The sequence below is a fragment of the Gloeophyllum trabeum genome, assembly GCF_000344685.1.
Source record: "Gloeophyllum trabeum ATCC 11539 unplaced genomic scaffold GLOTRscaffold_00001, whole genome shotgun sequence".
Lineage (NCBI taxonomy): Eukaryota > Fungi > Basidiomycota > Agaricomycetes > Gloeophyllales > Gloeophyllaceae > Gloeophyllum > Gloeophyllum trabeum.
In genome coordinates, this window is record NW_006920410.1 from 947,064 (window position 1) to 974,971 (window position 27,908).

General features: G+C 53.6%; 8 protein-coding genes across 8 annotated transcripts; 4 read left to right on the forward strand and 4 right to left on the reverse strand.

Annotated features, from left to right (window-relative positions):
- Positions 1-1,768: 1,768 nt before the first annotated feature.
- GLOTRDRAFT_134960 (uncharacterized protein) lies at positions 1,769-3,181 on the forward strand (the record flags this gene model as incomplete). The annotated part of the gene is made up of 2 exons (XM_007862506.1): positions 1,769-2,203; positions 2,252-3,181. The coding sequence occupies exons 1-2, from the start codon at positions 2,108-2,110 to the stop codon at positions 3,179-3,181; spliced, it is 1,026 nt and encodes a 341-aa protein (XP_007860697.1). The 5' UTR covers positions 1,769-2,107.
- On the reverse strand, positions 2,796-8,438 carry GLOTRDRAFT_112938 (P-loop containing nucleoside triphosphate hydrolase protein; the record flags this gene model as incomplete). Its single annotated transcript, XM_007862507.1, has 18 exons — positions 2,796-3,579; positions 3,640-3,779; positions 3,836-4,246; positions 4,303-4,426; positions 4,477-4,592; positions 4,646-4,678; positions 4,733-4,855; positions 4,909-5,202; positions 5,253-5,489; positions 5,546-5,723; positions 5,787-5,968; positions 6,022-6,293; positions 6,351-6,371; positions 6,422-7,529; positions 7,582-7,884; positions 7,937-8,095; positions 8,143-8,182; positions 8,287-8,438. 18 exons carry the CDS (start codon positions 8,436-8,438, stop codon positions 3,450-3,452), a joined length of 4,023 nt encoding a protein of 1,340 aa, XP_007860698.1. The 3' UTR covers positions 2,796-3,449.
- Positions 8,439-8,565: 127 nt separating this feature from the next.
- On the forward strand, positions 8,566-12,346 carry GLOTRDRAFT_124000 (uncharacterized protein; the record flags this gene model as incomplete). The annotated part of the gene is made up of 6 exons (XM_007863402.1): positions 8,566-9,268; positions 9,330-10,183; positions 10,238-10,604; positions 10,657-11,821; positions 11,868-12,216; positions 12,275-12,346. 6 exons carry the CDS (start codon positions 8,566-8,568, stop codon positions 12,344-12,346), a joined length of 3,510 nt encoding a protein of 1,169 aa, XP_007861593.1.
- Positions 12,347-12,810: 464 nt separating this feature from the next.
- GLOTRDRAFT_124001 (NTF2-like protein) lies at positions 12,811-13,388 on the reverse strand (the record flags this gene model as incomplete). Its single annotated transcript, XM_007862508.1, has 3 exons — positions 12,811-13,034; positions 13,091-13,314; positions 13,366-13,388. 3 exons carry the CDS (start codon positions 13,386-13,388, stop codon positions 12,811-12,813), a joined length of 471 nt encoding a protein of 156 aa, XP_007860699.1.
- A 911-nt stretch (positions 13,389-14,299) lies between these two features.
- On the forward strand, positions 14,300-16,299 carry GLOTRDRAFT_134963 (DNase I-like protein). Its single transcript, XM_007862509.1, has 5 exons — positions 14,300-14,423; positions 14,482-14,655; positions 14,722-14,908; positions 14,963-15,082; positions 15,139-16,299. Exons 1-5 carry the CDS (start codon positions 14,332-14,334, stop codon positions 16,048-16,050), a joined length of 1,485 nt encoding a protein of 494 aa, XP_007860700.1. The 5' UTR covers positions 14,300-14,331; the 3' UTR covers positions 16,051-16,299.
- Positions 16,300-20,606: 4,307 nt separating this feature from the next.
- On the forward strand, positions 20,607-22,655 carry GLOTRDRAFT_118590 (uncharacterized protein). The gene is made up of 3 exons (XM_007862510.1): positions 20,607-21,066; positions 21,119-22,162; positions 22,225-22,655. The coding sequence occupies exons 1-3, from the start codon at positions 20,701-20,703 to the stop codon at positions 22,306-22,308; spliced, it is 1,494 nt and encodes a 497-aa protein (XP_007860701.1). The 5' UTR covers positions 20,607-20,700; the 3' UTR covers positions 22,309-22,655.
- Positions 22,656-22,740: 85 nt separating this feature from the next.
- GLOTRDRAFT_112943 (alpha/beta-hydrolase) lies at positions 22,741-25,490 on the reverse strand. Its single transcript, XM_007862511.1, has 7 exons — positions 25,144-25,490; positions 24,837-24,967; positions 24,480-24,780; positions 24,340-24,420; positions 24,062-24,283; positions 23,722-24,008; positions 22,741-23,664 (listed from the first exon to the last, which is right to left on the reverse strand). The coding sequence occupies exons 1-7, from the start codon at positions 25,397-25,399 to the stop codon at positions 22,879-22,881; spliced, it is 2,064 nt and encodes a 687-aa protein (XP_007860702.1). The 5' UTR covers positions 25,400-25,490; the 3' UTR covers positions 22,741-22,878.
- A 167-nt stretch (positions 25,491-25,657) lies between these two features.
- On the reverse strand, positions 25,658-27,744 carry GLOTRDRAFT_112944 (peptidase M24A, methionine aminopeptidase; the record flags this gene model as incomplete). Its single annotated transcript, XM_007862512.1, has 10 exons — positions 25,658-26,026; positions 26,078-26,158; positions 26,212-26,320; positions 26,376-26,428; positions 26,484-26,650; positions 26,701-26,797; positions 26,865-27,010; positions 27,067-27,365; positions 27,428-27,569; positions 27,621-27,744. 10 exons carry the CDS (start codon positions 27,742-27,744, stop codon positions 25,964-25,966), a joined length of 1,281 nt encoding a protein of 426 aa, XP_007860703.1. The 3' UTR covers positions 25,658-25,963.
- Between the last annotated feature and the right edge of the window lie 164 nt (positions 27,745-27,908).

Here is a 27,908-nt window from a genome sequence, read left to right on the forward strand (position 1 = left end):
ATCCGCTCGTTGATATAGATCAACTTTTATGAATCAAGTGACGCGTGAATGTGAACGTAGCACGCTGTAGGTTTTCTGGCAGTAAAGAGCAATTAACGACGCGTCCGAACGCGTCGCGGACGTGACAAGCTGTGACACCATCGCAAAAAGTGTCACACCAAATATCCTGGTCACTGTCCGGGCTCTCCTGCCGCAGCAGAAGCAGGTCCCTTCCCCTATGTTAGAACTGTAAAATCAACATAGTACATGAGATATATATTCAGCCTTTTACAGCTGTGATCCAGTACTTGCTTTGTCCATTAATTACACAGATTTGTGCTTCCTGGAAATCAAGCTCATCTGTATCAAGGATAGGGAATGCACCCACTGGTGTGCACATAGATATGTTCCAAATGTATCTAAAGACAATACATAACTTCCCTAAGCACTCCTTTGCCGGCCTCGGTGAAATTGACCATCATTTCATCCCGATGGTGGTCAGCTCAGGAATAAGAAGAGACAGACATGTTTATATCTACTACAGTCTGTAATGGTAGAATACCCTTCTTGCTGGTTTACAATAGTGATATACATTGCTGATGCATGCATAAGGTGAGAATGGAGCAGAGGAATGCACAAGAATACGAGGGGATACTTGCGACCACCTTTCAGCCACAATCTGCTGACAAATTAACTCGCACCGGAACCGGGCGTTGCGCCTCCCCACAACTACGGCTATGACATGATCTTTTGCGTTATTTTGAGGAATTGGGGTGATACATAATAGTGTGCATATGTAAGTAAATTACTGTGCGGTACCCGGGCCAGGGTTAGCGGAGAAGTGCCCGGCCGCCTTGGCTGAGGTGATCGGGCCTTGGCTGCGGTGAGGAAAGAGGGCGCAGAGATAACGCGAGTGCGATGAGCGGCAGCAGCAGTAGCTGTGTGTACCTATCCTGAACTGCAGGCGCACAGTACAGCAGGCCAAGAAGAGTACACACAGCTGGTTGTAGGGGCTGCACCTTTACAGTGGTCTCTGGAATTGGTATTCCGGATCGAGGGGGTTTCCTCTGTTGGCGTGATTTGCGTCGGGTTGGGTTGGATTGGATCTGCCGGTATTTCAAAATGGGGAGGGAGAACATAGATGGATGGGCATGAAACTTGAGATGGCTCACCAGCTTCTGAGATTCGAGCGCAGTCATGGAACGTCTTGGATATCTCGGACGGCGACTGCCTGGCAGGGCCAACGACGTTATCCGTTCGGACATTCGCACGCCCGTCCATTTACCTGAGGACGAAAGGTAGGCATCACCTTCAATCCAGCCGTCAGATACTGACCATTTTCTACGGCTGTCAGAGATCGGCATGAGGTCGAGGGATACAGGATGACGGTGCTCACCACACGGCAGTGTCGGCACTGGCACTTGGGGCTCGGACAGCACCCTCTCACCGTCATAATACTAATAATCAGTGAAGTACTTCACCACGCTGGATGTCAGGGCGTCCGTCATAACTTGCTGCACGAAAAGAGGATTCAGACCAGGACTCGAGGTGTGGCTTGACGCGTCCACCTGATGAGCATCACGGAATTGGAATATCAAAAGGGTCTTGCTCGCTGTGGAACATCGCTGGTATGCGGCGTCGTCCAGCCCAGGAGCATCGACGCGTGTCGAGCACGCGAGCAACACAGCCACAATTGCCGCGGGTTCCCAGAGAACAACAATACAAAAAGTGGTTCGACTGCTTGTATATGTATAGGCGCTGGGACGATGGCCTGTTTCTCGACTGATCTTCATGAGCCCATAGCAAGCGTCTCTTGCGCCGGAAGTTCTATTTTCTTACGACCTCGCCACGAATATTCACGACATTAAAGCCGGCTGTCTCGCGGTCGACATACCCTCCGAGCACTGTGCCACTCAGTCTCCCAAGACAGCCGACAACGAGGGTTGTCTCGGGCGACGTCGTCCTCGCGCATTCCATCCCGGACCGCCGCCAGCCTCGATCCAAATCCCAACCGCCTCAAAAAGCCCGCAGCGGCTGACGATGGGCTCGTCGTAACTCTGCCTCGAATCCATCGCTCGACGTCTGCAACATCCTCCCGTTCTGATCAAGCGCACACCAAGTCCCCTTTATGCCCGCTCCCCGCAATGTCGGTGACCGTAGTGGCGGGCCCTCCAGGCTCGTCAGTCTCCTAGCTATTATCCTCGGCTGCCTCGGCATCATCCTCGTAGGTGGCTTCTTTGACTAGCGCGCAACCGCTGACGATGGATCTCAGAGCATGACTACGTACTGGATAGCACGAGCCATCCCGGGCCTCAAGATGAAGATGCCCGCCAACCGGGACCCCTCCTGCCCCTCCGCCCGCCCCCTGCACCGCCGCGCGATCTCCGAGACCCCCGCGCGCGCAATGTCCCGCACCGCGTCCAAGTCGCCCAAGCGCGTCTCCTTCAGCGACGACGACGGCACCGCCGACGCCGGGCCCAGCCCGCGCTCGTCCATCAGCTCTGCCCGCTCCTCCGACACCGCCTGCTCCGCGCTCTCCGCGCGCTCCTCGTCCAAGACGTCGCACGACCCCTTCGCCGCGCCCGCGGGCACCTCGACGCTCGCGGGGCTCTTCTCCGCCGACAGCCCCATCCGCCTCCCCAACATCCTCAAGCCGAAGCGCATGCGCTCCGGCTCCGAGAGCTCCGCCTCGGACGCGGGCTCGCCCACCCCCGCGCCCAGGGGCACCGCCGCAGCCAAGCCTGCGCCAGTGGCCGAAGCCGACGAGCCCCGCCCCGCGGCGAGCAGGACGCAGTCGCGCGCGAGCGTGCGGATGGCGAGGGAAGACGTGCGCCCGCCGCGGCGCGCGCAGTCGCTCGTCGCGAGCGAGCGCGTGGGGAAGATGAAGCGCGTGAGCGCGGACAGCGGCGAGCTGTATTACTCCGGCTTCGAGAACCCGTTCAAGCTGCGCGAGCGCCGCGCGTCGGCGCTCTCACGGAAGCGCGGGGCGCTGGGGAGGAGGGTCGCGAGCATCTTTTCTACCCCTCCCTCCGGGTGCGACCAGACGGACAAGGACTCGGTGTCGGCGAGCACGGTGTCCGCGGACTCGGATACGACCAGGGTGTCTGTGTCTTCGTCTGCCTCGCGGCGTAGCAAATCAAGCTCGCTATTCGCGAAATTCGTCCCTTCGTCCGCTGGCAAGCAAAGCATCCCGGCGTCATGACAAGAGACGTGTAATTTATTATTGTAGGTCGGTCGGGCTCTATTCTGACTTTATGCTCAGAATCCACAACGCCCGCGCATATACACATACATACAACCCGCATCTCGGTAATACCACAGTAGAGTCTCGGTAATTGGATACGCTGTATTATAGTTCAAGTGACGTACCACAACCAGAGTGGGCACGAAGAGTCATGATGTATTTTATGTATCTCACGACGGAATTATGGATCGTCCTTGGGAGAAAGACATCCATTGTGAAGTGGTTGTTACAGATTGTTGGTGAGTCCGTCGCCGGCCAGCAAAGCCGAGATGGCTTGGATGATCGGGCTGTCGCGCTTTGAGCTCAGCGTCGTCCCTTCTTCCATGCACCGCTGCAGCTGGGCGTCCAGCAGACGGCTACGGAAGCGTGTATGCGGTCAGGATATGCTTGGGCTGAAGGCTTTACTGAAGGCTTACCGGAGCTGGTTGACTAGCACACCTATGCGGGGCCACGCGCGCAGCTTGATAAAGGCGTCTTTGCTCGCGATCGTCAGCCCGCCGCCGACGTGGTTCACCGAAAGGCGACCACCGAATAATAGCAACGCATACAAAGGGACCTTGCAATAACGTACTAGTTAGGATTTGCCGCAAAGCGTATGCAGGCCAAACTCACCTCCGTCGCATCCCTCAAAAACATCTTCGTCGTCATGCTCTTCTGGAAATACGCCAGGAACGGGCTGCGCCACGCCGTCGCGCCAAACAGCACCGACCCGGGGTGGAGGAACACCCTTCCCTCCCTCAGATCGTACATCTTGTACTCCTTCGCCACGTTCTCGCGCTGCACCGTCCCCGCCTGCACGCGGTCGAACTTGATCGCCGACCGCGGGAGGTGCACGCGCGCGACGCGCGGCCAGAGCCCGCCGAGGATGCAGGCTTTGACGAGGTTCTCGTTGCTGCTGTGCGTGTTTAGCTGGGCGTCGGAGGGCGTGGCGCGGAAGGGGATGAAGCCAATTTCGGAGAGCGCAGAGAGGAAGTCTTGCCGGAGGGTGGTGATCTCGCGAATTGTCGCGGGGGAGATGAAGTTCTAGGGAGGACAGTCAGGGTGATCAGGGGGTGAGGTGGGAGATGTGACGGACGGACCTCGTCGCAGAAGGCTTTGATAGCACCGGCAGATTTGCCTTCCGAGCGGAGGCGCGCGCATTCGTTGTATGCGTGCACGTCCGTCAGGAGGTCGCTGTTGCCGGTCGCAAAGCGAATTCTCGCTCTAACAGGGGGCATATCAACAGCCGCATGCAGCGCAGAGGAGACACGTACTGGGTGGCTTCTTCGCGCTTATCCATTGGGTTAAGGAACAGCGGTTTGCACGACAGGCAGGCGGCCACGTCGAGGACTGGCCCGAGACATTGGAAGATCGTCCCCAGGATTAACATCTACAGTGTCCCGTGTTAAAGCCAAGCCACCAACGGATATTCTGAAGAGCCACCTTCGCAAGCCGTAGGTCAACGGGCAGCATCGACTGCGCAGAATTAGTTACTGCGGATAGGACTAGACCTTGTACGAGTATACTCACCATATGCCGACCCAAGGCCGTCAGCCTGCCATTTTCGTCTATGGCTTCCAAGTCCTCTAACACCGACCAAGCATTATCCAAAGCCGCTATGGCAGGCGGATCGATGGCTCGTGTAAGGAATCGCTGGTGGGACTATCGTAAATGATGTCCCCCAGACAAGAGCGAAAGAGCTTCACCTTCACGTCCTCCTCCTCTCGCATGGCCTTTACTGTCAGGCATAACTGCTCCAGGGGTACCCGCAGAATCTCAGGAACTGGGAACTCGAGCAGCGTCCGCTCGTGGTCCCTGGTGTACAGCTTGTAACAGAAACCGGGCTGAGTCCTTCCGGCTCTGCCTCGCCTCTGCCTAGCTGCAGCACGAGTGACCCACTTTTCCACCAGTTTCGTCAGCCCACTGTCATGGTCGTATTCGGTCTCTTTGACTTTGCCAGCGTCGATCACATAGACGATGTCGTCGATGGTGATCGACGTCTGAAGTATGCTCTAAGACGAGAGGAAACACGAAAGCTCTGCGCACTCACCTCAGCTACATTCGTTGCTACCACAATCTTCCATTTTGATGTTGGAAGAAAAACTCTACGCTGTTCTTCGCTCGACAGGTTGGCGTGTAGCGGCAGAATGTCCGCGTCTACTCTTGTTGCCACAGAGCCCACTGCCTCCATACACTGGCGTATTTCCTGTACACCAGGCAGGAAAATTAACATACCGGCTCGTTTAGAAGCGGTCGCCATGATATGTTTCACGGTATGAGCAATTAACTATGTGATAGGTATTCAGTGGCCATGATGCTGGGCTTGGCTTGATACGCTCATACCTGATAATCTATCCTGCCTGAGCGCGATATTGAGTCAATCGCTGCAACACTCTGGTCGTCCAGGTCCTGTGCTCTGAGTTTCTCCTGGAAAGGACGCCTCGCGTCTTCCTTCTCCTTCTTACCAAGCTTCGGTGGAGTGGGTCTGTAGTCGACTCGAGGTACAATATCCTCCAGATACCTGAGCGTCGGGTCCAGGACTCATACATTATCGGTAGGTAGCGGAGCAGAACTGGTAACTCACAAATCAGTCACGGGATGCGTGAAGCCTGGTATGCTGAGTAAAGGCGCGCCATTAAAGTACCGCACGAACGTCTCATGGTTAATCGTGGCAGACATTAGGATCACCTTCAGGTTCGGATTACTTTCTAGTATCTCCTTGAGCTCTAGGAGTAAAAAGTCTCCGTCTACTGAACGCTCGTGGACCTGACATGTGTATGAGTAACTCGGTGAACTTATGTAAATGATACCTCACGGACCTCATCGACAATAATGTGTGAAACGCCCTGCAGGTTATCACCACCACTTAGCCGGCGAAGGACCACACCAGTCGTGCAGAACAATATCTTGGTGCGGGCACTTTGCTTACTCTCGCCTCGAATCGCATATCCTACTGAGCCGTCATCCAAGCGCTCAGCAGAGACACGGGCCGCAACGGAGATGGCAGAGATTCGTCGTGGCTGGGTTACCAAAATGGATGCACTTGCGCCACGGTCGCCGAGTATCAAGGAGTCGAGGATGAACTGGGGAACTAAAGCAATCCAGAATACCATCAGATTTGGACGTGCTGAGGGAGAGAAATACTCACGTTGTGTAGTCTTGCCACTGCCTGTAGTTTAATCAGCCATGACGGACTCGGCGGAAGGACAAAGGTCTCGCCTGTCTCTCCGACCACCACCACGACACGATTCGCTTGCACAAGTCGGACGAATTCATCTTGCGACTTGAACGCCGGTAATTTCGAGCGTGAAGCCTGTACAGTACTGTATTTATCGGTGCGTCGCAGGGCTTCATATTCTTCTTTAATCTGCGAATTCGTCCGGGTGTCTCTTCTGCCAGCTGCTCTTTTGTGTCTTGGCGTACGTGCGCTTTCAGCCTTGCCTCCTTCATCCACATGGTGGTCGGAAGACTGTTGAATCAAGGGCGGGGATTGGAATAATAGGTGCCTCAGGACACTAGACATGTCAGGCGGGCCGTGGTCTTCTATACTAGCCCATCCCTCCTCCAGAAATCTGAGCGTGGCAGTGAAGAATCCCTCTCCAGGCTGTATCAAGGTGTCAGATCTGAAGACTCGGAGCAGCTCCGCGAGCAGGTGCAGTCTGATGTAAGCAGCGACGGTGCTACAAGTGATATACATTGGTGGAGGGCTTGCGCTAGTCGGGTAAGGTGCTCCGCGCGAGTGAATGGCATGAAGCTTGAGTGGTGACGTGAATAAGGATATGACAATCTCAGAGTCATTAACGTAGCGGGCGTCAATGGAATCCAGTTCCTCCAGATCCACCGGTCGAGAGTTCTCCGCGTTGGGTACGGTTGAATCCCAAAAGTCGCCAGTAAGCCTTTGATTGAGTCGTCTGATGAGCTCTTCCCAATCTGGAGGAGACTCTGAAGAAGCCATGCAGTCCTTAACAGCCTTCGCTGGCCAGCCCGCTTCTTTCACAGCCTTGTCTTCCATCCACCTTCTTTTCAAGTCGTCAGTCCCAGAATGTGCCGCCCTGACGAAGGAGTTCGAGGAATTGTTCTCCGGAAGGAACCTTGCCGGCAAGTCACACTCAGGCACGTTCAAGACCAGGTACTCGATAGCGGCCTCCAGATACGTCGATGTGCGCAGTAACGCAGATGCGGATGGTGACGGGGTCGAGAGGAACGAGATGGCGTTTCGGCATTGCGAAGCACTGAAGCCCAGGCGAGATAACTGCTGCTGTAAAGCGCCCTTTTCGTCTTCCGGAAGAATCGCAGGCTCCTCTACTTCAGGGTACTCAGTAAATGCCTGTAAGAATGTCAAATAGGTTTGGCAAATAGGATCTAGGGTAGGGACATACTCTCTTTATACAGGTTTCGACCTGCTCACGCAGGCTCCCGGCCATCTTGACTTCTGGAGCACTGGCAAATTCAGGGGATACCTGCCCGCCTCTTCGCTCTTCTGAGACGGATTGGCTCTTCTGTTCTTTTCGCTGAGCTGCCTGAGCTTGTCGCTCTTCCACAGCCTTTTTGGCGGCGAAAGGGTCGGGATCATACATCCACTTCTGGTGATCTGGCGCAGTTTTATGTTCGGCTGCCAACTCATTCCAGTAATCACGGGGCCCAGGAGGAAGTTGCATATTGAGCTGGATGTTGTTGCAGAACTAGCGAACGCAAAGTAAATGACCAAACTCTCCTCAGTTATCGGAAACGAACACGATACAAAGCGTACGTCGCACCCCAGTGTCGAGCTTCTAGTGCTGTCGGCATAAGCTTAGGCGGATGAGGCTCCATACGGACTGACTCTGTCTGGGACGTCTTTTTATTCAATCGAGAGAGAGTTACTATGAAGTGATATTTATCGGCTCTCCTCGGCTATATACCCTCAGCAAAACGTGTCATACGGAGATATAAAGCCTTACAGTATCGACTATTGGCTTCTCCCAGCCGTTCTTCTGACATCTGCGATCCTCATAAGCCTCATCGTAAAAGAATGCCCCAGTGGATGCGTACGACATCGTCAACAAGCCCACATGACAAGGGCTTGGTCCGTTTAGTGTTCCTACCTTTCGGATAACAGACTGAGAGGGTACTTGTATCCCGGAGGGAACAAAGCCTTGACTCCTTCGGTTGCTGGCTGGGCTTCTCCCGAGGTATTTTTTGGCTTTGAGGAATTTCCAGCGTTTCCGCTCTTGACGATGCCCCTTCTAGGTGGCATGGCTTCGCAGACAGCAGACTGAACGTAAGCTTGCTGGGATCGGCGAAGTGATAGGAAAGTGAGATTTGTCAGCAAGTACGGACGCTTCTCCGCCACTGTGCATCTCTCTCTTGGCCACATTCTCGCTATGGCCGAAGACGACATATACAACCTCGAGTTCCTCTCTCTAGTAAATAGGATCACCCAGGAGGTCAACAACTATACCGGTCTAAATGATGCAACCATTGCCGAGTTCGTAATCGACCTACATGACTCGTCGAGCAGTCTTCCGGACTTCAAGACCAAACTCAAGGAAAACGGCGCGGACTTTCCTGAATCATTCATTGAAAATGTCGATCGTCTGATTCTTACCATGCATCCGAAGCATAGGAAGAAGTCTGCGCCCACAGGTGACGGAGCTGATGGCACCGGTGACAAGGAGAACCTCGATGAGAAGGACAAGCAGAGGCGTTTGTTCCCTGGTCTGGCCAAGCAGGATCAAGAGTGGGAGCCCTCGATACAAAAGGATGTTCTAATGAAGGAGGTGGACGATATGATGGCCCAGTTCGAGAGTACTGCGAAGAGGCCCCGACCTGTGGAACGCGAGAGATCTCCCAAGCGTCAGAGACGGTCATCGCGTTCACGCTCACCATCAAGACAACGTAGTGATAGTCCTCCCAGAGGTAGAGGCTATGACAGAAGAGGGGATACACACGGTCGGAATGGCGATAGAGGACGGCGTGCGCTGGATGAAAGGCCGGTGCTGTACAAGATCTACGATGGACGTGTGTCCGGTCTCAAGGAGTTTGGTGCTTTCGTTCAGCTGGAGGGCGTTGCAGGTCGAGTGGAAGGTACGTTTGTCGATTCTATAATATATACCTCTCCACTGATACTGACCGCCTGTCTGAACAGGTATGGTGCATGTCTCGAATATCCAGGTTGGGATGCGTGCCAACGCAGCCGCTGACTTGCTGCGACGTGGGCAGAATGTCAAAGTAAAGGTCATGAGCGTGGCTGGCAATCGAGTGGGGCTATCCATGAAGGACGTGGATCAAACTACTGGTCGCGACCTTACTCCCCATTTGCGTATCAAGTCTGAAGCTGAGATGGAGGAGGAGCGACAACGCGCGGCTCGTGGGGCATCTTCTGGCGCTAACGCAGTTCCAGTGGGAGCACATACCGAGCCGGTGCGGTCTGCGAAGCGCCTGACGTCTCCAGAGCGATGGGAGATCAAACAGCTCATCTCATCTGGTGCCCTCGACCCATCTGAATACCCTGATCTCGACGAAGAGTTCACGAATCCTCTCGCTCGTGCTGAAGTGGAGGAAGAGTTGGACGTCGAGGTCAAGGAAGAGGAGCCGCCGTTCTTGGCGGGACAGACGAAACGAACGCTGGACCTGAGTCCGGTTAAAATCGTTAAAGCGCCGGATGGCTCACTCAACAGGGCTGCACTGGCTGGCGCTTCCCTAGCTAAAGAACGTCGTGAGTTGAGACAACAAGAAGCCAACGAACAGGCCGACTCTGAAGCTCGGGACTTCAGTGCTCCTTGGCTGGACCCTATGGCCAAAGAGCAGGAGAGGATGTTCGCGCAGGATTTACGTGGTAATATCAAAGGCCAGAAAGCGGGCGAGGTCCCTCAGTGGCGGGCCGCTACTTTTAACAAGGCTACGACGTACGGTGAAATTACGCAGTTGAGTCTGCAAGAACAAAGGAAGAGTTTGCCCATTTACAAACTGCGGGACGCCCTTCTTCAAGCTATCCGAGAGGTAGGCGTTGATTTTACTAGCAGTTTAAGTTGCCTGAAGCTGATTTCTTTGCAGCATCAAGTCCTAATTGTCGTCGGCGACACCGGTTCAGGGAAGACTACCCAAATGACTCAGTATCTCGCGGAGGATGGGTATGCCGAGAGGGGTCGGATAGGCTGTACGCAACCGCGTCGTGTGGCCGCAATGTCTGTTGCCAAACGTGTAGCGGAGGAAGTCGGATGCCGTCTCGGCCAAGAGGTCGGATACACTATCCGTTTCGAGGACTGCACAAGCCCAGAGACCAAGATCAAATATATGACTGATGGTATGCTGCAAAGAGAGTGTCTAATAGACCCTCTGGTCAGCTCATACTCCGTTATTATGCTGGACGAGGCCCACGAGCGGACAATTGCTACCGATGTATTGTTTGGTCTCCTCAAGAGTGAGTAAAACAACGCTTCTATCAATAATTGCATAATACTGACTTCCAATAGAGGCTGTTCAAAGGCGTCCTGACCTCAAGTTGATTGTAACGTCTGCCACTCTGGACGCCGAGAAGTTTTCGAAGTACTTCTTCGGTTGTCCCATCTTCACAATCCCCGGACGAACGTATCCAGTGGAGATCCTCTACACCAAGGAGCCTGAGACTGACTACCTCGACGCTTCCCTCATCACTGTCATGCAGATCCACCTTTCCGAGCCTCCTGGTGATATCTTGCTGTTCCTGACGGGTCAGGAGGAGATTGATACTGCATGCGAAATCCTATTCGAACGCATGAAGGCCTTAGGACCAAAAGTGCCCGAGCTCATCATCTTGCCTATCTACTCTGCCCTCCCCTCTGAGGTGCAATCAAGGGTATTCGAGCCCACACCTCCGGGAGCTCGAAAGGTTGTCATCGCGACCAACGTCGCGGAGACGAGCCTTACCATTCCAGGCATCTACTATGTGATAGACCCTGGATTCGCGAAACAGAATGCTTACGATCCTCGGCTGGGCATGGACTCTTTGATCGTTATGCCTATATCGCAGGCGCAAGCCCGTCAGCGAGCCGGTCGTGCGGGTCGGACAGGTCCAGGAAAATGTTATCGCTTGTACACCGAGGCAGCATACCGCAATGAAATGCTGCCTAACTCCATTCCGGATATCCAACGAACCAACCTCGCCCATACAATCCTAATGCTGAAAGCTATGGGTGTGAACGACCTTCTTAGCTTCGATTTCATGGACCCGCCCCCAGCGCAGACGATGTTGCAGGCCATGGAGACGCTGTATGCGCTATCTGCATTAGATGATGAGGGTTTGCTAACCCGACTCGGTCGTAAGATGGCTGATTTCCCGATGGAGCCTAAGGAGTCTAAGATGCTTATCGCCTCTGTCGAGCTCGGATGCTCGGAGGAGATTCTGTCCATCGTTGCTATGCTTTCGGTTCAAAGCGTCTTCTACCGGCCAAAGGACAAACAGGGTCAAGCGGACTCGAAGAAGGCGAAGTTCCATCAGCCTGAAGGGGACCATCTAACACTGCTCACTGTATATAACGGGTGGAAAGCAAGCAACTTTTCCAACCCGTGGTGTTATGAGAACTTCATCCAGGCGCGAAGTATGCGTCGAGCTCAAGATGTACGGAAGCAGTTATTAGGAATCATGGATCGGTATGTTGTGTCCGCGTGTAGCTGACTGCAATTCGAGACTAACTATGTGCTACAGGTACAAGCATGATATTATATCCGCTGGTCGCGATTACAACCGGGTCCGGAAAGCCATCTGCTCAGGATTCTTCCGCAACGCGGCTAAGAAGGATCCTCAGGAGGGGTACAAAACTCTGGTTGAAGGCACACCCGTCTACATTCACCCATCATCTGCCCTGTTCAACCGGGCGCCGGAGTGGCTTGTATACCACGAGCTGGTACTCACCACGAGAGAGTACTGCCACAATGTCACTGCGATAGAGCCCAAGTGGCTTGTGGAAGTTGCACCACAATTCTTCAAGGTCTCAGACCCCACGAAGATTAGCAAACGGAAGAAGCAGGAGAAGATTGAGCCTCTGTTCAATAAGGTACGTTTGCCTGTCGACTGTCGTCTGACTTCGGATAGGGTCCTGATTATTTCTATAGTACGAGAAACCAGACGAGTGGCGGTTGTCCAAGGTCAAGCGGAGTGCACGCTCGAGTCAGACGTTTGGTTGATCTGGACTTCGTCATGCTGTTATTGCTTGTACCATATGTATTCTACTCGCATCATTTATAATGTTGCTCGCTCTACCACATAACCCCGCACACCATGATGTCCTCTTTCTCCCTTTCTATGTACAGCCACGCCGGCTTCTCCATAGCCACTCAGAGCCCATTGAGGGGTCGGCCTCGATTGATTGTTCGTACCAGACCTAAGTTTGATTGCGTGATGCATTGAGAAGTTGGACTACACTGCACCGGACACAGCAAATGCCGGGTTGTTCTGAACAATATTCGTACACGGTGTTCAAAGCATAGTATACTGCAGACAATGAGCAAATTTAAGCAGAGATATAATACATATCACTCACCAGTCGCTGGGTATAATAGACCACAGACAAAATATAACTCCGGTGTAGGTCCGCGACAATAACGGTGCACTGGATCCAGAGCACGTGCGGAACTAGTGACAGGCTCCTTCAGCCAACAAATCGCATTGCATCCGCCCCGACATAATATTTCGCAACTTCCCCGGGTTTGGCGGGAGGTGCGGTGGGATCAGGCACCAGCATAAACGTCTGTGAGAACACCCGGGGTTGTCCTTCGATTGAACCGCGAGGTGTCGATGCAGGGTTGCCGGCTGGTCCTTTCCCATGTGTCACTGTTCCTGAGACACTAATAAGGAGGGATGGAGGTTGATTGCCTACGCAGGCACGTTCAGCAAGCTATGCTGATAGATTCAGAGACTACAGTACACACCAGGGATAGGGTGACAATCATAAGATTGTACCTCATGTTTCGTACTCGGCATGCGCTCCATCAACGACTTCACTCCCTCCGAGCCCTGGAATGGATTGCCGTTCCATGTCAAGGTCGAGGTTGCGCGGTAGAAATTTGGCAAGTCGTCCACTCGCGTCGCCGAGTCGTACGTGGTATAGTACAGGCGCGTGAACTGATCCGCAGCGCGAGCCGCAATTTCGATACTGCAATCATGACTTAGCAGCTGCAAGATATCAGAGGACAGGAATGCTTACTCGCTAGACGTGAAGGTACTCATAGCTGTAGTTGTAGTGGCTGAGATAGACAGACTGGATCGATTTCGAATTCCCGCTACCGTTGGTAGTGGGTCTTGGACCCCCCGGCCGTTCGCAGGTTTCCTGCGATCGTTTCCAGCAATCGGCGAAACGATAGAGAAGTTTGAGATTTTCCGCACTCAACAGCCGCTCCACGGCTTACTTATTGGAGTAGGGTATCACCAATTTTGCTCCGCTAATGCTGTGTCCTGATCAAAACAAGAGTGGTGAGTCGTGGTGCACTGTGGACCCGAGTGGGGTATAATTACCTTTCCGGGCTCGGCTGCCTGCGCGAAAGATTCTGAAAGTTCTCTATCGTTTCGCCGATTGCTGTCAAGATCTACGCGATCTATTTGATACTATTTGGCTCTTAACCGTATATGGCGGACGGCAGGACCGGCACACGGCTTTGGACCAATCAAAGATGGGGTCCTCAAAGGACCCCGATCGTAAAACCACGTGGCGTCTCTCTTTCCATCTTTAGCCAAGGTGGCGGATGCTGGTCAAGGGACTCAAGAGAACAGACATGACCTAGCTTGGGGCGTTGGAGATGCGGTCTCCAGGTGAAAGCAGCATACTTTAATGTCAGCTGTTTTACATAAATGACTTGTATACTCAGAACCTGAGGGAGGAGTGAGTGGACATCTCTTCAAATCGTTGAGGTGAATGCTCAGTCGGAAATCATGGCTGGAACACAACTGCTTTCGCAAAATAAATATATTAGTATATGATGCTGCTCAGGATGTCAAGTTTTCAGCTTGCTACCAAATCTTATCTATGTCTACGGTAGCGGGCTCTGCCGCTCGCACGGCCCTACCGCCTTATTTACGCGCCAATTACGTCACGTGAGCGTTCCCGACATACCCCCGCGCCACGCGCACTCAGGCCCGTCGACGGGTGAGGCTCACAGCGTGTGGAGTTCTATGTATGTCGCACAACGACAGCCACGAAAATGACACCGTTCTCGCACAATTTACCATGTCCGATACTAAGCTGCGTGTCTTGACGCTGAATTGCTGGTGCGTTCTTCATCAAACATCACTGTACAAACCCCGATCTAACGTGCCAGACGTGCAGGGGACTGAAGTATGTCTCGAAGAATCGAGTCGAACGGATGGCGGGCATCGCCAAGGCACTCGCTGCGTCCGACTACGATATAGTGGCCTTGCAGGAGGTCTGGGTGTCCGCGGACTATGCGCTTATTCGAAGCAGCGTCGCTGGACGTCTGCCATATGCCAAATACTTCTACAGGTGCATCCATGTTTCATGATCTCCTGCTGAACATTCACCCTTAGAGTGACTGGTCACTTCCTCCAGCGGTGCTCTGGGTGCTGGGCTGGCTATATTTTCTCGCTTCCCTATTATCGGGACCACGATACATCCATACTCCCTTAATGGCTCTCCGATAGACGTCGTTGCCGGCGACTGGTTCGTGGGCAAAGCGGCAGCCAGCATCCTGATCGCCCATCCACTTCTTGGTCAACTACAGGTTTACAATACACACGTTTGTTGATGCCGTTTCGTTTTATGTCTGCTCTTCCTCACTTCTTCCTCACAGTTATTCGCCAAGGGCGGTGAGAGCGGCCCGGAAATAAACCAAGCTCACCGCCTCATTAACGCATGGGAACTTGCAAAGTTGGCTAGACAGTCTGCGGAACTTGGTCGATATGTCATCGCTGTGAGTGGACTCTATATGTTGCGGAATACTCGTGTGAGACATATCGTGCCCAATAGTGCGGAGACTTTAACACCATCCCGACATCTCTTCCCATGACCGTAATTTCCGAACACGCTGGTTTAATGGATTCTTGGCGAGCTACGCACCCTCAATCCCATCTGGCTCCGAATTCCGCGCCGATATCCCCTGTGGATGCTATTCGAATGCACGGGGTTTCCGCGGATTCTCCTCTGAACAGCTACTCTGGCGGGAAGTCCCTTGAAGCACATGCACGCAGGTTTGCCGGAAAAAGACTCGACTATGTCTGGTTCAGAGAACCGGTTAGCTCGGGCAAAGACAAGCCAGCGTTGCTATGCACGGATACTAAGGTCGTGTTCACGGACGAAGTACCGGGCAAGACCTTCTCTTTCTCAGACCACTTTGGAGTAGAGTCGACCTTCGAAATCCGAGTGCCTCCGTCTTCTTCGACACAAACGGACTTCCAAAACGAGGTTGGCCTTGTCCGGTCCGCTATTCCTGACCGAGCCCCAGCTGCAGGCTCGTCTACTTCCACGGAGTCCGTCGAACCGACGCCCACTTCCCTTTCGCCTACGTCATTGAACAACATTCTCACCACGCTCACGGCAGCCTACCGCACATCCGTCCAGCGCGCACGGTATCACCTGACAATATTTATTCTATGCCTGTTCCTGGTCATCGTCTTGGTTGTTCTGTTCCCATTCCTCCCCAGCGCGTTCCCGTCGCCTTTGACTTCAGGATGGAAGTGGACCTACCGGGCCTTGAGCTGGATCTACGGAGTTGTGATCGTCGCTCTCAGCTGGCTTGCTACCACCATGCTATATGTGGGTTTTGTGTATGGCCGGTGGGAAGTGAATGCCCTTACGAACGTGATCGAGGAGATGGAAATACTACGAAGTCTGAAGGGGTCTAGATATGAGAGCCGGTCCAGTGAAGACGGCGCGGAGTGAGCGCTGGGGACTGGGGCGCTTGGTTTATTCAAGGACATGTTCGCATTACAACCTAACCTTGTCTCGCTGCAATACATTCCGAACTTATACTGGGGCTTCGTAATGCAGGACATTTTGAATGTTGCGTAGGGTAGTGTAGAGTTTGCATATGTATTCTTCCGTCCGAGCGTACTGTATATCAGTGGACCCATATGGACCGATACAGCGTTTGGTCACAGGGCCAGATAATCAGATAGACGAGGATAGATGCAAGCGAGCCGCCTTCACGCGCGCATCAGCGGGGCATCAGACGAGACAAGATCAGCACTGCCAGGAACGGTCTTCCAGGAAAGATCTCTCGACAACGTCGAAGCAAGTGGATGCTTCGACCACCGGCTGGATTCACGCGAGAATACCCGTCCACATTGATGCGCTCTGATGCATCTTGATTCAGAGGAGATACGATGTTGAGGACCGAGAGTCGTTGGGTTTGACAGGCGTATGGACGGCGAAGACTTCGAGCATGAATACGAAATATATATAATACAGACATGATAAATGGTGGGAGGGCGCTCGGCCTGCTTGTTCTCGTTGGGCTGCAGCCAAACCCTCGTTCCTTGAAACCTCGATCGAGCGGGATTACTTGTGTGTATGCGATACAGTGTTGAAACGCGGCGGATTTCACGAGCTTCAGTACCTACCAGCAGCCTGTGACTGAGCTCAGAGGATCCCGCTATTGCAACCTCCAGCGGGTGATACAAGAGATGTTGTGATACGCGAGCCGTACCTCCGGGCTCGAAAGGGCTCGAAGGCCCGCGCACAAGCGCAGCGTTTGTTCAGGGTATTGAGGTCGGCCAACCCTAGCGTGCCCTGGCCAACCCTCTGCCCATGTACTTTCGCCGACGGCGAGCTGTCCTGATGCTGACGGGGCTTCTAAAGATACCGACCTTGAACGATACCTTTATTCTCGCGATGGGAAAAGATGGGAGTTGTACTCACGACTGAGGACAGTCTGGCGCCACGGAGCTCTTGACTGGTAATTCAAGTCCAGGGGTTTAGACATAAATTCCGCGGGCCGACGTCGAGGTGCAAAGAAAACGTCAAGGTGCCAGACATAAGACGGTCATGAACGTGATGAATGGTAGTCTCTGCCATTAAAGTCGACGAAGACGCGCATCTTGCATCTCTCCGACTATCCAGGTGCCTATATCTGTCAAAGCCAAGGCAGACGCGCGGAGGTTGTACGGAGAAGATGGGACGCGGTATTATCATTGCTGCCGGCAGGTGGCGCAGAAGGCGCAGTGGATGTGCAAAGAGCATATGAAAGGCCTGCTATAATTGGTCAGTCGGTATATAAACACGAACAGCTCACAGTGTACTCTGATGAGGGTAACGTTGGATAGTTGCCCTTGGCGATTCCTGCGGTGCTGCGAAGAGTATCATACATCCTTGCAAGCAAAGAGTATAACCTTACGGTTGAGGAGTCCTTAAGCAACTATTCCAGAGAGAAAAGGTGTCGATTATACTTCACCGGCGTCTTTGGCGAAGGGTTCTGTACTATACGCCTGGATGCATGATTAATGATTGCCGGCGCTTCCAACGAAATAGGCGACTCACTCCTGACAATCCCCCTCAGTTGATACTGCGCAAGCATGTAAAAGCACCCCGTATGTCGACGGGATATATTTGGGACCTTCGCAGCGGTGGCTGCCATGGGGGATGCGGTATACTTTTAACTATGTTAAGCTCTTGAGAGCATCAAGCCCTCCGCATGCTGCGTGATCAGCACAAACAACTGAGGATCGTCTGTAGCGGCAGACCGTGAATGCATACTGTCGTAAGTCTCGCCAACGCGGCGCACAGAATAGGTTGGCGAAAGCCATCGATATCAGCGACATTTCCGAACGCATGCCACATTATCGAGCCAGAGTACCAGATTCTGATCTCGGCATCACCGGCCGGGGAGCCCCATTGGTCCGCAGCCGTAGCCCACTCGCCGGGCCTCCGCAGAAAACTTGTCGCAACCTCAACGTCTCGCATACGATCTTCGAGTGTGGCAGGAGTTAGCTAACCCGATGTCTCCATCTGCCTTGCAGATTGCTCTGTGATCCGCAAAATGCAGCTGTATCGCATGCTAAAGAGCCCTTGGGACGATGAGTATCCGAGCACTGCTCTCGGAAGCGCTCGCCTCCGGCGGCACCACGACGCCTGCAGGACGTCCATCGCCCAGCTCGAAGCTAAGCATCTCAGATCGGGCTGCCAGATAGGCTGCACGACTGGCACAACTCGCTTTCACCGCCGCTCAGCGGTTCCGTAGATCTTCCTGCATGGATCCTCCCTCTTGCTTCAGCTCTTAGCTGGCGTCGCAGAATTCCAGCCACCTCTGCCAAAACGAGCAATCGCAAAACAGGGTGGAGGTCCCCTGCGGACCCCGCACGCAAACGCCTACCTTAACGGCAATCGGTTAATGCGGGATTGGATATTCGGCCACTTTGAGGGTCCCAATAGATTTTCGGTTTCCAGACGAAAACCCGCGGGGCAGCGCCCCGCGCCCTCCCCCCAAGCGTCATTGTTACTAATTTCTCGGGGAGGACAGCCAATGGGTGAGCCAAACCGCAAATTTTTCTTTTCCTAGTCTAGACTCTACACCCGGGTTGTCCGGGGCGGATAGTCCCCTCACAGAGACTCATTGGGCTGCGGTGAGTCCTCGCTTTACATACCGACCGAATGGGGGTGAGAGGCCAAGGTTGGCTCGTACGTTATACATGCACATGAAGCCAAGAGATTAGCATTCAGTTCGTATATACGCATGGACATACTAAATGCATTAAATCCGCGGATTGGCGACGATGACCGACAGATGCCCAATAAACTAGGCGGTGAGTAAGGAAAGCGTGCGTCCGTGTCGGCGTCTCGCATTCAGATGCAAAGCGCGAAGGCATGACGCCCATCGAACGTTAGAACCCGGAGAGGCGTTTCGCGTGGGGGAACGAGAAGGTTTCCCGGCCTTCGCGGTCCCTTACACTCGGACCAGTCGTGTTCACGGGTTTGAATGCGGAACAGTCGCGCTGAATACGAACGGCACCATGAAATCACCACGAGCAGCGGTGAAGGGGAAGCCGGGCGAGCGATGACCTGTTTTTAACACGACTTCGGGAAATGTCCGATATTGATGATGATCCATGGCCGGGTGTCCAAACAATCCGCTCTACAATGACGATAATTTCGGTTTCCGAGTTGACAGGAACAGATGAGAGCGAGTCTAAACATAGCCCGGGCGTTTGTCAGGGTATGAAAGGACGGCACTGAAGGAGTTGAAAGCCAGGTCCTGGATATGATTGCTTGCGGAAGGCGAGGCACGCGAAAGTAATGATTGGGCTATAAATGCGCCAATCGCGGATATAGGGATTCGATTGACTGGATATAGCTAGATGCGAAGCGAGAGGCATTGAACGTGTCGTGAATCCGTTTGCAGGTCGTCGAGATGCCAGTCCACGTTGTCGGACGGACGATCGTGCCTAAGACAGAGTCGACGAGGCGTCGACGGGGTTGGCATCTTCTAGACGGGTGTCTGATTGAGCACCGGCGGTAAACGCTGCTGACAGCTCTTGCATGGAAAGCGACACTATCGTTGGACGAGCGCTCTTAACCAGGGCTGGCAGAGGCGACTTGGCCGTAGAAGGCACTGTAGCAGGGAACATTACCATCTGGAATGCATTCAACGTGTAGACAGATATTAAACAAGACTGGAACAGGAAGTGCCCGAGGATCAGCCGTGGGCAAGGGTTGGACTGCATAGTAGCGGTGTCTCGGTTACAGAGGGCGTAGGGCTGCCGAGCGGTACGTAAGGCGGAAAGACCCTTGTGGGCGTGTTATTATGGAGGATTTGCGGAAATAAAGGGAAACGGAAGAGCCGAAAGTCACGGTCGGCAGTTGAGCGAGGACGGGGAGAAAGAGGGAGGCGAAAGCAAAAGGGCAGAGGTCACGCTATAGCGAAGCTCGGACGCCGTTCGGGGTGCTTCGGGTGGTGGGAGGAATGGGTTGGGTTTGACGAGGTGACCCGCCCATCTTCGAATGCTAGGGAAACGTTCACGAGGACTTTGCGTCTGGCGGGCGGTATTCTCATAAGGCAAGATCAAAGGCCAGGATTCTGCCGTCGCTGCAACACGAGAATTCGAAGCAACGATGATAGTATGAGGTAGTTTATTCATGTATTGAGCTCTGAGCTCATTAGCCTGTATACAGAGCAGGGTTAGACGCCTCGAAATGTAGGAAATGAGCGGCGGGGATGGGTCGGGCGATGGCGAGGGACCATCAGCTCTGGAGATTGGTGGGAGTGGAGCGCTGGCGAGGCCCGCAGGTGGGACTGGGGGATCACGATTCGGTGTCCTTCCCGATCGGGCAGGAAGCACCCAATCGAGGGAGACGACCGTCGGTAGAACCCGAGAATAAAGTTTGCGAGGGAATTACCCAATCGGCGTGATATGTTGACGTGGGGATGTGATTCCAGAAAGCATCACGAAAGAGAATACAGGGTCGCGTCCTTCTATAAATCACGGCAGTTATGCACTCCCCTCGCCCGTCCCTTTTCCCCCGTCCTCGCCGCCATCCACATCCCCCGCGTCATCCCCCCACTGCCCGACGCGTTACCGACGCGTCTTACAGCGCGCCATGGACAGCTACGACACGGACACCGCCATCGACCATCTCTTCTCCAGCGAACACACCACCAGAGACGCCGTGACGCGCATACACAACTGGATATCCTCCCAGGCCATCGAACACCCGGAGGCTGCCATTCGCGACTCTGTCCTCGATCCGGACTTTGACCTCGAAGACGCGGACGCGTGCCCCACATACGACCCGCAGCTCTTCTCGTCACCCTCGTGTCCGAATCTGTCCCGCGCGTCGTCCTTCACGCGACGGAAGGAGGCCCAAGTAGAATGGGAACAGCTCATGAAGAGCGCGACTCCCCAGTACTGGGTAGATCGCGTGATTTCACCCAAGTCTAGCAGGGGGAACATGTCGCGAGACAAGGTAATCAAATTCCTGTAGTCAACTATACCAAGCGGCTAACGTCTTCTTTCAGCCTCTGCCTGATCCCCCTCCATTTGACGCAGACTTGGCTGACCCATTTTTCCCGTCCTCGCCGGCGCCAACCGTCTCCAGCTTTGCCTCCGCGTCAACAAGCACAACCCCTCCACTCTCGCGTGCTGCTTCTCACAAGTCGCTGCGCAAGCCCCGCCTCTCGCGTTCCATATCCTCTTCCCGGTTCCCCTCCATTAGCACTACCCTCTCTGGTCCGCCTGTGGATGAGGAGGCTCCGCGTACCCGGGACCAAAGCCCCGCGCTTTACGCGTTTCCTGCGGTCCCTGACGCTGATCTGAACACGCGTCTTCCCCAGTTGCCTCCGACGCAACCTCTTCGCCTCCCTATACGGAGGAAGAATAGCAATCACCCCAATGATAGTACGGTGACGCTCACAGGAACCCCATCGACCCCGACAAGCTCATTCTTTCCATCTGTTTCATCTTCTCCGCATGCATCGCTCTCAACAATTACCACTCCTGCTCTGACTGACAGTGGTTCCCCTTCCTCCTCCACATCATCACGTGCACCGCGAGCCATCCCTTCTGCATTGTCTCTCTTTCATCTTCCTTCTCGTTCAAATCTCAAGTCTCCATCAAGTCCCACTTCTGCAGTCGATGAACGTAGTCAACATCGCTATCCTCATCATGCGTTCTCCGCTTCGTCATCCAGTTATCCCTCTCCCTGCGAAGTAGCCACCCCTCTCTCCACTACGTCGACTTCTCGCTGGTCCTATGCCAGCTCTGAGCCTGACTTAACTCTGGCGTCTGCTCCGGTCTCACCGTCATCATCCGTTTTCCCCAGTTTGAATGGGACAAAGCAGAGGATCCGAAACAAGAGCTTCCATTTCCCTTCTCTGAGTCTGCCTCCAGTGCTCGGCGGAGAAAGGAAGAAAAAGCTGGTTATCAACGGCGTGCCTGCCGGAGACTCGCGGGCGACCGAGGCAGTCAGACGCTGGTGCGAGAGCCATGGAGAAGTGTCACGCTTCCAATGGAAGCCCGATGGCCTGCACGTTCATTTCCGGAAAACTAGCGTGGCCGACACTGTGAGTACCGTGGATCATTCAATATTTCTCGAGCTGTCTTCCTGATCTATATATGCGCTCAGGTATGCCGCTTGCAAGCTCAAGTGGAAATCAAGGGCGCCGGGAGCGTCAGTCTTTCCTGGTACCAAGGCAAGCGTCGGCCATAGCGCCGGATTGTCCTGCACCTGCATCTGCACTTTTTATCTTCGTATGTTGTCGCAGTGTTGTCCAAGTGTACTCTTGATGTAACAAAAGTAGAATCTGTCTTCTACACAGACCACCCACATTGACACTATCACGTTCGCTTGTCACTACTCACGCTCGTTTGTTGCTATTGTTTTCTGTATTACTGTATGTTTTTGGGGTAGATCCTGGATAGAGGTTTTTTGGTGTCGCAGGGACCAGTACCACAGGCTATCCACATGCATGTACGTGTACATATCAAGTATAACGCCCGATGTAGTTAGGAACTACATACCTACCTTTGAATTGATAATTGGAAGTAAACACTGTGTACTCATTCACCGGTGTGAAGCATAACATCGCATTGCGAATGAATATGGATGTAAAACATACGTGATTGTAAGTAATATTAACAGTGGATGTTCTGTCCGTATTGCAATAGTGAATGCGAGAGATGATGCTATACAACCAGTCCGTGAGATTACAGAGATGACAGGTAGCATGAATACTGGCAGGAAGGTATACGTGCGTGAAAGTGAGAAATGCCGAAATCCTTATCTTCCCGTAAGAGAGAAGGATTTAGACTTGGACCGGCCCCCGGAGGGACCACCGTCGGCATGCCTGAAGCTGACAGTCCTATTAGCTGGCCCCGACGTCTCCCACTGTTTGCAGAGGGTGGAGATATCGGCATGGCTCGAAGTCGACCGTCGTATGGACGGCTTGGGCGGTCTCACCGTAGATGGAGTGATATTGAAGGCCGACATACGCACGTGAGGATGTGGGACATGGAACTTGGACGACTGATGGTGGTCGTTCTCCTCGTCATCCGTGGGGTCCCTATGTGACCGATTGGACAGAGTTCGATGGTGGTTCCGCGCCGCTTTCTCGCCCAGGAACGACAACGCAGACCCAATGCGACGCAAGCGGCTCTTGGATGGGGTCCCGCGACCACTGGAAGGCGTCGTTGCCCGCCCTTTGCCGCCGGGCGCCTCGGTGTCACTGCCGTCCTCCTCGTCAGTCGCTGGCGGAGACGGCCACGGCGACTCCTTGGTCGGCCCCCAGCTTGGATCCTCGTCGCTCGACCGTGCTTCAGCTTCCGCGCGCGCCTCCGCGTCGCGCTTTTCCTTCTCCACGTCATGGGTAGGCGCAGAGGTCTCGAGACCGTCACCCCGGACCATGCGCGCCTTGTCGTTGTCGATCTCTTGCTCGAGCTCGGCTTCTGCCGCCTCGTCCAAGAACTGAGGTGTATGTGCCTGCATGACGTCGCGGACAAATTCACGGCACGATTCGAAGGATTTGCGGGTAGCGTCGAAGAACGGGAACATCTGAAACACGTGGATCTTCAATAGGGATCAGCATAATGCGCTATAAATTCCTCCGATGGTCAAGGAACTTACAGCGTCCTCATACAACTCATGTCGGACTTCAACACCCGCTAAACTTGCTTTGTGCGCGAGCAGTGTGATTTCGTCCCGGAGGACTTCTGCGTCTCCAGCTGTCACGAGCAAAGGGGGAAGACCCTTGAAGTCTCCGAACAGCGGACTGGCATATGGATGCGTCAAATATCTTTCCATATGCTCTCCCAGGTAGCAAGCTACCGGGTCGAGGTGGTCGCCCAAATTCGGTCTCGGGACTACATCGAACTCTGCGTTGGTGTCCCAGGATTCACAGCTCATGGTAAGATCTATCACATTGTCAGCACCTGCTACTCGGGAGAGTGTGAGCTGAACTACGCACCGACCCATGGGGAGAAGCAGATTGCAGCGGCCGGGAGTGGGTAGTTGTTGTCCCGCAGGTACATGAGGAGAGCAAGGGTCAAACCCCCACCAGCGCTATCACCGGCAATTAAAATGTTCTCGGGCGGGATATGCAGATCGTCGATCAGCCTGAAATAGGCGGACACTGCATCATGCAAAGGACCAGGGAAGCGAGTTTCAGGAGCAAGCCGGTAGTCGATTGCTGTATAGAGGACACATTGAGGACTAGCTGGCTATGATAGATTGTGAAGGACATACCAAAGACTCTAGCATCGCTATATTTAGAGAGGGGTATAGTTATTAGGCGATGTGTAGCTGCACTAAACACATAGTAGGCGCCTGCGTAAAGTTCAGATACTGAGCCACGTGAAAACAGTGGGAGAATTGCCAGTACTAACCTCCATGCAAGTAAAGTATGACCCTTTCTTTACGCTTAGGCTGGTTTAAATCAGGTTCCGACGAAGTCGAACCGGAGCTCTTCTTGCGCGAGAGCTTCCATTCAGCCTGCAACCTCTTCCAGAGCTTCTTCCCGACCACCCACTCGCCGGACAGCTCACGTGTGCCATCCTCGGCTTCGTCGTACTCAGCAAGAATTCCCCGTAGTTTGCGCTTCTTGACGCGGAAGGTCACGGGGGTAACAAGAGCGTCCGAGGGCAAGGGCGCCAACCCCCCAATGCTCATGAGCATGCGGATGGTCGCCTGAGGCAAACGTGTTATCATGGGACTCCGAGTCGGGAAGGTATAGCAGGACATACGATGTCCACTAGCTGCGAGTGCTTACCAGCATTCCGCATGAAGCTGGTCAGCAGTGTCATTTCAATGCCCCACGACTTCCTCCGAGGACCCCATAACTGGTGGGCTATAACATCGCCGACGATGTCTTTAGCTAGAAGATTGGAAGGCAATCAGCGTTGTTGCTCGGAGGGTGCATGGCGGGCGAAGGATTATTCCCTGGGTGCACGGTCCTATGTAAGACGCAGGTTATCCCTGGTCACTCCAAAGGGCGCGGTGACGCACGCCGTCCCCCCTCGATCCATTTAGGTATGACACTCGGACACTCACTTTTTGTGGCGGCGAATGCACCATACTTCCAGAGGTCCCATATACTGAACGGTTGGCTCTCCTGTTGTTTCACTTTTGGATCCACGCGAGCAGATGGTGGGGGCTTGCCGTTAGCCTCATAGTGTTGCAGCAACTTAGACACAGATTTCTCGCGTTGCAGGCCTTTCTTGTCATTGTCAGCCTTTTCAGGCTCTGACCCGGAGAGTATGGAGAACGGCCAAGGGAGTAAGGAAGCCATGTCGCGGACGAAGAGCATGCACCTTAGCCAGATCTAAGCTTGAAAATGAAATTCTTCTATGAGGGCTTATGGTATTATACAGCAGTTCTAGCAGGTCAGGAGATTATAGAAATACAGCGCCAACAGAGTGTCATGAGGAACAGGAAAGAGAGAGAACACAACGGAAAGGCCGCACCATGCATCCACAGCGGCCACCGGTGCGTACGCGTCACATGCGGTACTTAGATCATCTGCGCTTCGCTTCCTTTTGGAGCCTCCTCGGAACTACTCATCTGTCCGAAAGCTTGTTGATTGGACTATCAATCAACAATACTAGGAAGGCTGAGACATCCAAACCGATGCTGGTCAACGTTGAAGCTGGCCACCAAAATTACAATGTGTACAGGGGGATCTGCTACACACTATACATAGGCCATTGTCCCCATTGTTTGCGAACAGTCTGTTACAGTCACAGGACGCAGGTCCGCAGAGCTCCGCCGTATGTACACGGAACAAGAACCAAAGTCTGAGGCCAACCAAAAGAACCGGGCAAGTCCACCACAACAGATCATGTGCGCAACCAGCGCACCTTTGCAGACCATATCAGTAATCATCTCCTCGGCTGACAACCTCTTTCACTGTCGGCCGTAGCAAAATAGTGTGCTCCTGCATAGAACTTAGCGTATCGATGAAAGGAAACGGTTTGGCCAGACGTACGAATTGGGCGGTCATCGAACCACGTTGGTCATGGAGCGGTGGGTATGTCTGCACAATACCTTGAGCCACCAGGTGATTGAGCTGAAGCCCAAGAAAGTGAGTCTCTGTCAGGAGAATAAGGCCCGCAAACTTACAGCGAGCAAGTACTTGCTCTCCCCCAATCTATCCAAGTACCGACGGCAGAACGGGATCGTACCGAAGTTCTTATTTATGGTGTTCAGCAGGGATTTCGCTGACGTCAATCTATGGAACGAGGATAAGCAGTGTTGAGGCAGAGAACTTGAAGCAATCACCCTACCGGAGGGGCACATGGGGAGCATCATGACTTTTAGCATAATGTGAGCATTCTCCCTGGATGGATAATGTGAGAAGTCATAGTAAGACTGGCTCTATAGAAGAGACCTACGGCCTCGATAACCCTTCCTCTACCGGTAGATCCGAACGTCTCGATGGCGTAGTATTCGCCTTCTTCCATTTTTGTCTGGTCGTCGTTCTTCACTAGTAGAACTGACTTTCCCCCATGTATTTGGTACGGGTTGATGGAATGGCCGCTCAAATTCTCGATGGGTTTGACTGAATTCAAAGGTAAGCACGGTATCCCGTAACAAAGCCTAGCAGCATACCGGGATATGTTTTCCCGCCTACTTCCACCTCGTAGGACTCCATTGTTTCTTGGATGGCGGCTCCGATCTCGCCTAATCGAACGTCGATACCGGACTCCTGTTCATGAGAAAAGAAGTCTTTAATGAGAACACGCTCCCACACAGACTGCAAGAGGTTAGATTACCCGTATGCCCGTGTCTGTCGCTGCCCTGACAGCCTCCAGCAGTTTGTCGTATGTCGGCTCGAAGTTGAGCGTAAATGCAGAGTCGAGGATGCGACCCTTGACATGAACGCCGATATCAACTTTTAACACGTCTCCCTGCTGGAGCACTGAAGATTCGCCATTCGTAAACCTTAGACAGAACCACAGAGAGCATGGGACGTACCGATGGTATCTCCAGCGTTTGGTGTGTAGTGGGCAGCACAATTGTTCAGGCTCAAGCCCGTTGGGAAGCCCACACCCGCGTCGATTCCATCGCCTTCAACGAGGGCTCGAGTTCCGTCCTCAATATATTCGGCGATTTCCGTCATGGTGCGCCCAGGCTGGATGAATTTCTGGGCTGCCTTCCTGACCTGCCTGTGGACCTCTGCGGCCTTCCTGATGTTTTGGTATGTCGTTTCTGGGTCCTCCATGGCCATCCGATCGTTGTATCGCTTCTCCTCAGAGGTGGTTCGCCATGTATTACTAGAGAAATGTGATTTCGATCGATGAACGCCGATCTAAGTAGATAGGTCGTGAGGACGTACTCATCCTTGTACTCTTGGATCTCTCCCTCTGGAAAGTTGCCATCCGGGAAGAGCTTTGACAAGCCCACCCGGGGAGGGTCACTCTGCTCAACCTTCTTCTTCTTAGGCTTTTTCTTTTTCTTCTTCTTCTTGCCACCCTCACCTGCTGGCCGCTGTCAGCGACGATCGGAGCTTAGATGGGGATTCCACGCACCTCCGGCTCCAGCAGTCTCCCCAGCACCGTCCTCCTCGACATCGTCTTCCTCTGGGTCTGCCTGGTGGGGTGTCGGGGGATTCTCCTGGGGCGGGGCGCCGTCCGCTGCCGTGGTGCCGCTCATGGTGGTCCAAGTGAGACGAGTGAAAATCAAAATGGATGGATTCTCAGTGCAAACTTCACTGTCTGCTTTCTCGTGTGACTAAGCCGGACTCCACTTAGTAGGCTGCACGGACACGATTACAGTGAAATGTTCTATTCTGCGATAACTAGTACAAGTTCACATGA